Here is a 12278-nt window from a genome sequence, read left to right as displayed (position 1 = left end):
CTCTTTACAGATGAGGCTTCATTCCAACGTGATCAAATTGTAAATTTTCACAATCAACATGTGTGGGCTGACGAGAATCCGCACACAATTGTGCAATCACGTCATCAACACAGATTTTCTGTGAACGTTTGGACAGGCATTGTTGGTGATGTCTTGATTGGGCCTCATGTTCTTCCACTTATGCTCAATGGAGCACGTTATCATGATTTCATACAGGATACTCTACCTGTGCTGCTAGAACATGTGCCTTAACATGTACGACACAACATGTGATTCATGCACGATGGAGCTTCTGCACATTTCAGTCGAAGTGTTCGTACGCTTCTCAACAACAGATTCGCTGACTGATGGATTGGTAGAGGCGGACCAATTGCATGGCCTCCACGCTCTCGTGACCTCAACCCTCTTGACTTTCATTTATGGGGGCATTTGAAAGCTCTTGTCTACGCAACCCCGGTACCAAATGTAGAGACTCTTCGTGCTCATATTGTGGACGGCTGTGATACAATATGCCATTCTCCAGGGCTGCATCAGTGCATCAGGGATTCCATGCGACAGAGGGTGGATGCATGTATCCTCGCTAACGGAGGACGTTTTGAACATTTCCTGTAACAAAGTGTTTGAAGTCACGCTGGTACGTTCTGTTGCTGTGTGTTTCCATTCCATGATTAATGTGTTTGAAGAGAAGTAATAAAATGAGCTCTAACATGGAAAGTAAGCGTTTCCGGACACATGTCCACATAACATATTTTCTTTCTTTGTGTGTGAGGAATGTTTCCTGAAAGTTTGGCCGTACCTTTTTGTAACACCCTGTACACTCAATCATCCCTACACAACCCCTGCTGCCAACCCCTTACCTCATCGCTCATACCACATAATAGACCTAGATGCAAGACATATCTCATATATCCTCCCACCACCACCTACTCCAGTCCAGTCACAAACATCACCTATCCCATCACAGTCAGGGCTACCTGTGAAACCAGTCACATTATCTACAAGCTAAGCTGCAACTATTGTGCTGCATTCTATGTGGGCATGACAACCACCAAGCTGTCTGTCCGTATGAATAGCCACTGACAAACTGTGGCCAAGAAACAAGTGGACCACTCTGTTGCTGAGCATGCTGCCAAACATGACATCCTTCATTTCAATGACTGCTTCCCAGCATGTGCCATATGGATCCTTCTCACCAACTCCAGCTTTTCTGAAATGAATAGCACACGTGGGAACTTTCCCTGCAATATATCCTGTGTTTCCGTAACCCTACTGGCCTCAACCTTCGTCAGTCATTGACCTCTTTCATTCAGCCCCTTCCCTGTTCCCATTCCAGCACCACACAACCCTGCAGTCGTGTTTGTGTGTGTGTGTGTGTGTGTGTGTGTGTGTGTGTGTGTGTGTCACCTATTTTCGACAAAGGCCTTGTTGGCCGAAGGCATATTTGTGACAGTCTTTTGTTGTGCCTATCTGCCACTCAGCATCTCCGCTAATGATGAGTGGCACCTTTCCTTTTCATAATATTGTTAAATTTCATTTCATTTACTCCTCCCTGTAGTAACCAAGTAATACACAAAACCATTCCAAGCAATACAAATATGGCTTTATTCATAAACTTCTGAACAACAATGGAAATAACACTCTCATGAATCCAAACATAACAAGAACAATACGAGAGAAGGAAAGTGGATACTCACCATATAGCGGAGATGCTGAGCCGCGATAGGCACAATAAAAAGATTCACTTGCAGTAATGTTTGTCATTCAAGCTTATACTACTGTGGTGAATGCTGGCTTGCTGTCTTGGCTACAATGGTGTTTTCACTGTACTAGTCATAGAAGCTTACCCGATTCCTATTTTCTTTTTGCTTATTAGACCTACTCATATATTACCTCTGTTTGATTTTGTATTTTGTATTTATGATCATGTACTCACCTGACTAGAATTCTTGTTCTTCCTGCCACCACACTTCATTAATTCCAAAAAAAATGTAACTTCCAAGTATCCACTTTTTTTTTAGGTTCTCTAGCTTATCTACATGATAAAGGGATACAACATTCCATGCTCCTTCTCATAGAATGCCAGTCTTGTTTTTCCTTATGATGGTATCATCCTGAGTAGTCCCTGCACAGAGATCCAAATGGTACTTTTATCTCTTAATATTTTATCCAAAAGGTTGCCATAGTCATTTACTAGAATGGAGTAGGATGTCCCATCATAGCCACATGAAGAGGGGTGTCTGTGGAAAGGCCAGATGAACATTCTGTTCCTGAAGAGGGACAGTAGCCTTTTCAGTAGTTGCAGAGGCAACAGTTGGGATGATGATCTGTAACATTAGACATTAGCCAACATTGTCGTACTTCTTAGCCTAGAGTACACAAAACAGATCAGTACTGTGGCCATTGTATGTCATATTAGTTTGCCCTGTCCCTTGCGCTAGCGCGCGCGCGCCCACACACACACACACACACACACACACACACACACACACACACACACACACACTCACTCACTCTCTCTCTCTCTCTCTCTCTCTCTCTCTCTCTCTCTCACTGTCACACACTTACTCTCAGCCAGCAACTTTGAGGCAACACAATTGTCAGGCCCTTTCTTCGTGACCACTCTTGTGTGATTTTGTAAATAATGATTAGCAGATATTGTCAACTTCAACATTAATGATTTTATGAATGAGTTTTCTTATCTTGTGCTATATATCACAAATGGTATGTGAAGTAATAAGACTGTGTAAAAGAATTATGTTGAAACATGAATTATTTAATACAGATATCAAACAATAACCTAAAATTATGTGAAATAAGTGTGTTCTAAACCCAATACATACACGAAGATAATATCAAGAGTGCTGCATTGAAGTGTGTTAGGACCTCTAATGACCTCCCAAGTATACAGGGCAGTTTTGTTAAATGAGGAAAAACTACAGGAAATGATCCTGATAGGACAAGGAATAAAAAATGTCATATGTGCAATCGACATATGGTTGGAAATACATGTCATTCTACAGGGTATTTATTAATTCATCATATTTAATACAGAACGATGCAGTGCACAACATGCTGTGATGACACTACTGTTAGACAATGTGGTCAAATGACCCACACTGGCCTTTAAGGATGCGCAAACTCATATTTTAATAGACACTATTTTTATCTTGTTTTTGACCAGTACTCCATCCCATAAGAAAATGACTCAATTTTTATAAACACCCTATAGATTTTTGAAGGAAGATGAGTTCTGAGAGCATGTCTTAAGTTGTGACTCTTCAAGCTTCCCTTTTTTTAGTGAAATACAACATTTGAAGACAGTGTTCCAACAAAACTGTTATTCTGAGAGACAGATACGTAATGCATTCAGCTCAAGTAAGTTCAGTGTGTGGAGCTGAATGAAGATTCGAAGACACCCACCACTTTGGACTTTTTGTCGTATTTTGGTGCCACGTCATCAAGTATCGGAAGAGTCCTTGAAAGATATGGCATTAAGTGTGTTTTTCAGCCGTCTGCAAAACTGAGAAACCTGTTGGGTTTGGTTAAGGATGATCTTGGCCTGAGGAAATGTGGTGTGTACAAGATTCCTTGTCAGTGTGGCGCAGCATATATAGGCCAGACATGTCGCACAGTACAAGAACGCTGTGATGAACATCAGCGTCATAAAAGCCTTCGCCAACCGGAAAAGTGGGCGATTACACAACACTGTCTGAATACAGGACATCACATGATTTATGAAAAGACTGAAGTTTTATCGCCGGCATCATCTTTGTGGGATTGCATCATTAAGGAAGCAATACACATCTGTACAGTTGATAATCTCATCAACAGGGATGCGAGGTTTCAACTGAACACAGCCTGGAACCCTGCATTGCCTGCTAGTAAACCACAACACGAAAATCAAGATTTTTTGATCACAGACCTGTCATAACATTGGTCTAGTATGGTATTTAGTGAGTAATGTCTGGCCACACTGACAGTAAACGAAGGAGAGAAGGAGAGCCGCTCTGCGATTTTTGGCAGAGAGCGTCTCGAGTATGGCACCATACATCTGCAAATAATTGTGCATGTGTGATTTCCGCACCTGCGCGTTCTAGCTGCACTTGTTCTAGAAACGGGACGTCGACATGTGGGTATCGTCGTACCTAGCCACCAGCAAGGTTGAACCACCTGAAGATGTCTGACAGTTGCTTCCTGGAAATATTGTGGAATTTGCACACCATGTTATATGTTTTTTGTAATTCAGATAAATTTTTACATATGTGGCTGGGTATTTCTGTGCTAATGAGGTATCTTTGATGTTTCTGCAACTGATGCATAGCTGAACCTCGAGACTAACCTGAATCTGCTGTGGGTGACTATTGTAGAAAAAAATTATACTGATGACCCAACTGTTATGAACAACTGCTTAATAGTGTGTTGGTCATCCTCTGGAATGCACTACCAGCAGCAGTTGTGCATGGTATGGATTTTACAAATCCTTGGTAGATTTCTGGAGGTATGTGGCACCAGGTGTATATGCACAGGTCTAGCAATTCCAATACAACACAAGCTGGTGGTTTGTGATCGCAGATATGGTGCCCAATAGTTTCCCGTGTGTGTTCTATTGGGTTCAGATTATCCAAATTTGGTGGCCAAGACATAAATGTGACTTCACCATCTTGCTCCTTGAACCACTGAAACATGATTCTCGCTTTGTTTCATAGACAGTTATCCTGATGGAAGATACCATCACCTTATGGGAAGACATGAAACATGCAGGTGGTCTGCAATAATGCCCATGTAGTCCACAGCTGTCACGGTGCCATGGAACTTAAGGTCATAAAACCACATATGGTGTGAAATAGACACCAAAATAACTGGATGTATAATGCGGTGGACCTAATGGAAGGAGAGAAACAGCCAGAATAAGGTAGAAATATGTGGTGGAAAAATTTTCCATGGTTATCATGTGTTGACTTGAACACACCAGATGGCTCTGCCATGGCTGTACAAAATAGGGTCATGCTTACAGAACTGCAGTATGAGCCACACATGGCATAATGTCTGTATTGGCGCGCGCGCGCACACACACACACACACACACACACACACACACACACACACACACATTACTATGAAAAATTGAGAAAAGGTGTTGCGTATAGTGCAGTAAGAAGTACCCAGGTGGCACACATGTCCGGCTTAAGGAACATTTTTAAAAAATGAATATGTGTAAACCTAGTAAATAAAATGCATATAAACAAACCAATGCAGACACATAAAACCCAAAAATAAAATAAAAGTACCCCCCCCCCCTTCCATATAAAGCGCAAAGAATAGGTAAAATGATTACATATAAAAACAACAAATCGAAATATGTCTCTAAAACTCCGTCACATAGAGTAAAACAGCTAACAGTTGGAGTACATTCATAGCATATGCATTCTGAATCGATAAAGCTTCAATATACTGTGACTGGGGGGCAGTCTTAAGCTTCGCAAAAAGAGACAAAAATATTCTTGGTCATTAAAATAAAGAAATGTAAGTAAATAGGTAAAGTCATTTACAATAAAAAAAAAACATATACAATACAAAAGTCATTAAAAAGCTCCCTTTAAAATATAGTTCCCCCAACTTCCCCACACAAAAATCAACAAATTGAGTGTGATGCTGTCGACACATAATAATCAATGCAGCAACATTTGGAACACTGGTAACATTGTATCATAATACACTTGATTACTGTTAATCAAATGATCATTCATCAACTTGCCTTTGTTACCATCAAGTTATTTAACAATTTCAAGCTCCTCTAGTAGACTCAACTTCTTCTCCTTCTGAGCAATGTGCATTACCCTCAGGTTCTCTAGTGTGGGGGTGGTGCCCACCGGACTTCAGACGCTCAGCAAATGCGGAATTTTGCTTAATCTGACCTTTCTTAGTTAACAAGTGTTCACTGAACCAGGTCTTGAACCTGCTGCCAGTCTGGCCACCTATTTATGACTTTTTGCAATTGCTACACACCTATTTATATACGCCTGACCCTGCATACCTATCTCCCTGGGGGCATTCATTGTGAATATAATTATACTGAAGCTTATTACCAGTAGTGTAAACAACATGCAAATCTTGTTTTTAAAGTGCTTAGCTAAATCATAATAGAAGTTTCCCACGAATGGGATCTTCACAAATTGGTACCTCGAAAACAGTGAGATGGCTGGTGTACTCAAGGTAACATATGATAACCGTGGAAAAATTTTCCGACACATATTTCTACTTTCTCAGTGTTTTTCTGGCTGTTTCTCTCTTTCCACCAGGTCAGCTTTGTGGTTTAGATGTTTCATGATGGATAGATTATATATACAGTTACCTTGGTGTATATTTTACATTATATGTGGTTTTATAACTGATGGGTCATGTATCCAGCTACTTTTACATAAGTTTTTATTACTTTTAGTTCACACTGTCTGCATAGCCATGTAAGATAGGACCATGCCCTTTTCCTCCATTTGTATCTAATTGATTGGTTTATCTAAAAACAAAGATGATGTGACTTACCGAACGAAAGCGCTGGCAGGTCGATAGACACACAAACAAACACAAACACACACACAAAATTCAAGCTTTCGCAACAAACTGTTGCCTCATCAGGAAAGAGGGAAGGAGAGGGAAAGACGAAAGGATGTGGGTTTTATGGGAGAGGGTAAGGAGTCATTCCAATCCCGGGAGCGGAAAGACTTACCTTAGGGGGAAAAAAGGGTGGGTATACACTCGCGCGCGCACACACACACACATATCCATCCACACATATACAGGCACAAGCAGACATCTCACAAGCAGACATATTTAAAGACAAAGAGTTTGGGCAGAGATGTCAGTCGAGGCAGAAGTGAAGAGGCAAAGATGATGTTGAATGACAGGTGAGGTATGAGTGGCGGCAACTTGAAATTAGCGGAGATTGAGGCCTGGTGGGTAACGGGAAGAGAGGATATATTGAAGAGCAAGTTCCCATCTCCGGAGTTCGGATAGGTTGGTGTTGGTGGGAAGTATCCAGATAACCCATATGGTGTAACACTGTGCCAAGATGTGCTGGCCATGCACCAAGGCATGTTTAGCCACAGGGTGATCCTCATTACCAACAAACACTGTCTGCCTGTGTCCATTCATGCGAATGGATAGTTTGTTGCTGGTCATTCCCACATAGAATGCATCACAGTGTAGGCAGGTCAGTTGGTAAATCACGTGGGTGCTTTCACATGTGGCTCTGCCTTTGATCGTGTACACCTTCCGGGTTACAGGACTGGAGTAGGTGGTGGTGGGAGGGTGCATGGGACAGGTTTTACACCGGGGGCGGTTACAAGGATAGGAGCCAGAGGGTAGGGAAGGTGGTTTGGGGATTTCATAGGGATGAACTAACAGGTTACGAAGGTTAGGTGGATGGCGGAAAGACACTCTTGGTGGAGTGGGGAGGATTTCATGAAGGATGGATCTCATTTCAGGGCAGGATTTGAGGAAGTCGTATCCCTGCTGGAGAGCCACATTCAGAGTCTGGCCCAGTCCCGGAAAGTATCCTGTCACAAGTGGGGCACTTTTGTGGTTCTTCTGTGGGGGATTCTGGGTTCGAGGGGATGAGGAAGTGGCTCTGGTTATTTGCTTCTGTACCAGGTCGGGAGAGCAGTTGCGAGATGCGAAAGCTGTTCTCAGGTTGTTGGTGTAATGGTTCAGGGATTCCGGACTGGAGCAGATTCGTTTGCCACGAAGACCTAGGCTGTAGGGAAGGGACCGTTTGATGTGGAATGGGTGGCAGCTGTCGTAATGGAGGTACTGTTGCTTGTTGGTGGGTTTGATGTGGATGGACGTGTGAAGCTGGCCATTGGACAGATGGAGGTCAACGTCAAGGAAAGTGGCATGGGATTTGGAGTAGGACCAGGTGAATCTGATGGAACCAAAGGAGTTGAGGTTGGAGAGGAAATTCTGGAGTTCTTCTTCACTGTGAGTCCAGATCATGAAGATGTCATCAATAAATCTGTACCAAACTTTGGATTTGAGGAATCCTGCCCTGAAATGAGATCCATCCTTCATGAAATCCTCCCCACTCCACCAAGAGTGTCTTTCCGCCGTCCACCTAACCTTCATAACCTGTTAGTTCATCCCTATGAAATCCCCAAACCACCTTCCCTACCCTCTGGCTCCTATCCTTGTAACCGCCCCCGGTGTAAAACCTGTCCCATGCACCCTCCCACCACCACCTACTCCAGTCCTGTAACCCGGAAGGTGTACACGATCAAAGGCAGAGCCACATGTGAAAGCACCCACGTGATTTACCAACTGACCTGCCTACACTGTGATGCATTCTATGTGGGAATGACCAGCAACAAACTATCCATTCGCATGAATGGACACAGGCAGACAGTGTTTGTTGGTAATGAGGATCACCCTGTGGCTAAACATGCCTTGGTGCATGGCCAGCACATCTTGGCACAGTGTTACACCGTATGGGTTATCTGGATACTTCCCACCAACACCAACCTATCCGAACTCCGGAGATGGGAACTTGCTCTTCAATATATCCTCTCTTCCCGTTACCCACCAGGCCTCAATCTCCGCTAATTTCAAGTTGCCGCCACTCATACCTCACCTGTCATTCAACATCATCTTTGCCTCTTCACTTCTGCCTCGACTGACATCTCTGCCCAAACTCTTTGTCTTTAAATATGTCTGCTTGTGAGATGTCTGCTTGTGCCTGTATATGTGTGGATGGATATGTGTGTGTGTGCGCGCGCGAGTGTATACCCACCCTTTTTTCCCCCTAAGGTAAGTCTTTCCGCTCCCGGGATTGGAATGACTCCTTACCCTCTCCCATAAAACCCACATCCTTTCGTCTTTCCCTCTCCTTCCCTCTTTCCTGATGAGGCAACAGTTTTTTGCGAAAGCTTGAATTTTGTGTGTGTGTTTGTGTTTGTTTGTGTGTCTATCGACCTGCCAGCGCTTTCGTTCGGTAAGTCACATCACTTTGTTTTTAGATATATTTTTCCCACGTGGAATGTTTCCCTCTATTATATTAATTGATTGGTTTCTTATTTTTGTAGACAATTTGATGATGCGAAAGGGTGAAACGCTGACGTTAATAATTTCGCAACCTGGACTGTTTTTGTTCTGAAACGCTTTTAAATCAGTTGCTTTAACAGCCTGCCATGATGGAATGGGAAAAATTTTTATATGAGATTTTTATTTATTGCAGCAAAACACAGTATTGCTACTTCAACGAAGATTAGTTGTAAAAGCATATCTTCAGTCTTTGGTAATTTCAAATAAAATTCTACATATATTATACAGCAGGGGTACTTCTGTGTTATCAAGATATCTTTGAATGACTCTGCAACTGCGACTGTCTGGGAACTACAGCCCACCATCACTTATCAAAAACCTTGGGTTCCATCCAACTCTTGGTACTTAGTTATATGAATACCATTGTTTTAGTAGAGGAAGATAAATTTTAGGTCTTTAGTAGGAGTGATTTGGCAGTTAACTACTGAAATTCATTGTCTTTCACTGGAACTGTTTGTTATTTGATTTCATACCTTCAGCACAACTACTGTGCTACCACAGATTTGTTATAAATTCAAAACAGTCTCTACCGGAAATATTACCTACAAGTTAACTTATGTATCTAGATCAGAATGTGTCTAGCTATTTAATTTAGACATGCTGATAATTTCCGTGGTCACCATTGTGATCTTGTTTAATGTAATACACATTAAATTGTTATAGTATTATCTGGGTGTGTCATGAGATGGCATGGTTGTGAGACACTGCTTTCCTTTCAGAGACTAGCTGGTCCAAATTCCCTTACATACATTTTGATGTAGTGTTTCAATTGTTTCCCCGAGATATATATTGCATGAATGCTCTACCTTCCATTACAGCCAAGCCATATCCTCCCTGTTATGCTCACTTGGCCTAATACCCCATCTCTAATGACTTGCGTAGAATTGGATGTTAAAAATGATTGTTTCTTCCTTGTCAGAGAATGGCATTTTTCATGAAGTAATTTTCCGCATCTTCACATATGAATTTGTTTTCCTATTATATTGTCAGGCAGTTGGAAATTTGGAGTCTGCTCTGTTCGGTAAAGGGTTCCAAACAACCCTTTTTCCTGAAGGTAATGTAAATGATACCTTTAGTTTTGATTCCTTAATTTCTTCCGGTATTAATGAATTGAAGATATTGAGCATGTGTTTAATTTTGTTTCAGTTGTACTTTGTCTTGCTATTGCCATGGTTTCTGCTGGTATGATACACAGAGTCTGCACAACAACATGGTAAGTGATTGTGTTACAGAAACTGATAATTATACCATTTGGTCAATTGGAATATGTGTCCTTAACTTTCACAGGCAATGTGCTATCAATTTTGCTATTGACACATGCCTTGTGTACTGACCCAGAGCTTTAATAAGTCACATGTTTCCCTCCGTTGTGGTTGTGGTCTTCAGTCTGAAGACTGGTTTGATGCAGCTCTCTGCACTACCGTGTCTTGTGTACGTCATTTCATATCTTCGTACCACTGAACCTTACATCCCTTTGAATCTGCTTATGGTGTTGAAGCCCTCTCTCCCTGTACAATGTTTATCTCTTTCCCTACGCCCCACTTCTCTTCATGAAGAAGTTCCTTGATGCTCCAGAATGTGTCTCATAAACCAATCCCATCTTTAGTTAAGTTGTACCAAAAACTCATTTTCTCTTCACTTTGACTCAGGTGCTCTTCATTTTTAATCAGTCTACCCACCTAATGTTACCCTGTAGCACCATATTTTGAAGGATTCTATTCTCATTTTGCCTGTACTGTTTATCGTACATATTTCACCCAAAAGTCCTTCAACATTTAAAAATGCATTAATTCACGGAATAATATAGGTGGAGGGGTAAAAATTGACACTTGTGCCTGAAACAGTATGGGATTTTTTGAAACCAAAAACTAGTGCAAAAACTGGCCAACAGTTGGAGCTGGACAGCAACATGTTGCTGATGCCACATGAGAATCATGTATAAAATGTGTTGTAGTGAGAGAGGTAGTCAGATGGGCCAGTAATCATGGCATAACTTCACCTGAAAGGGCACTGTTAGTGAATGGAGAACTGGCTATTGCTGCTTTAGGATCCAATCACCATAAGAAGGGTATTCGAATGAATAAGGATCCTGTGACAAGTGTCACTGTGTGGAAAATGAGCACAAAGTTCAAAGCGCAATAGTCTGCAAACAGAAGAAAGTGCTACCGCTTTTTGGACAGTTCATCTCCACATGGTGAGGTCAGCACTTGTGAAGTGGTACGTCACACTGGCATTTCACGTACGACTTTTTGGAGAGCACCAAGACATACCCTACAGTTCTGTGTGGCCAAAATCGAGCACTGTAATGAACTGTTAGCCACGAATTTTGTGATGCGGAGAGCATTTGCAGTGCACACACTTAAGGAAATGAGGGAAGGTGTTGATTGGTTGTCTGACGTATTGTGGCAAAGCCTATTCCACACACCCTCGGAATATTGACTACCGAAAATCCTAAAACTGTTGTGTAAACTCTAGCCCATGAGGAGAAGTCACGGTGTGGTGTGGATTTACCACTTCAATCATGATGGGACCCTTTTCTTCAAGGAAATGTGGGATGCAGCATTTCAAACAGTTGTCAGCATATGACAGGTGTTAGGTTCACCGATATGTTAAAGAATCTCATCATCCCTAGTGTGACTGATAAACACGTGCTGGAAGGAGTTCCAGCCCATATTGCTACATATATGAAAGTCCACTAGCTCACATTGTTTGCTGAGAAATGCATTCTGATCTGTCATTTCCGTCATGTTTGGTTTCCCAGGTCCCCAGACCTCAACCCGTGTGATTGTTGGTTTTTGATTACCTGAAGCCACAAGTCTACTGCAATTATCCAACGTCGTTAGAGATGCCACAAGAAAACATCTGATAGCTGTTTCTAACCATCCATATCGATAAGCTGTACAGTGCTATTCACAGTATTGTCAGTCAACTTAGTGGTGTTGATGAATGATGGCTGACATGTTGAGCATTTGTTATAAAGAACACTGTCTTTGCTAAAGATCAGTTGTTATGCTAATACTGCTTTTGTATTGTATGAAGTACCGTCTGTTGGTCTTCCCCCCCCCCCCCCCCCCCCTCTTCTTTAAACCCCCATGAAATTTCAAGCATGTGTGTCAGTTTTTACCTCTCAACGTACATTATCCCATGAAATAATTGAATTTTCAGATGTTAACAGGCTTTTGATTCAC

At 42.0% G+C, this 12278-nt stretch overlaps 1 protein-coding gene across 1 annotated transcript in view; it reads left to right on the top strand.

Moving 5' to 3' along the window:
- The window catches only part of LOC126242185 (protein KRTCAP2 homolog), a 48190-nt gene that overhangs the window by 19096 nt on the left and 16816 nt on the right, over positions 1–12278 (top strand). Inside the window, exons 3-4 of the mRNA XM_049948068.1 lie at positions 10081–10144; positions 10237–10303. Coding sequence (XP_049804025.1) covers positions 10081–10144; positions 10237–10303 — 131 coding nt within the window. The remainder of the gene's footprint in view (positions 1–10080; positions 10145–10236; positions 10304–12278) is intronic.

Source organism: Schistocerca nitens, chromosome 1 (assembly GCF_023898315.1).
Source record: "Schistocerca nitens isolate TAMUIC-IGC-003100 chromosome 1, iqSchNite1.1, whole genome shotgun sequence".
Lineage (NCBI taxonomy): Eukaryota > Metazoa > Arthropoda > Insecta > Orthoptera > Acrididae > Schistocerca > Schistocerca nitens.
Note: the sequence above shows the minus strand (reverse complement) of the source record. Positions and strands in the feature narration are given on the sequence as shown.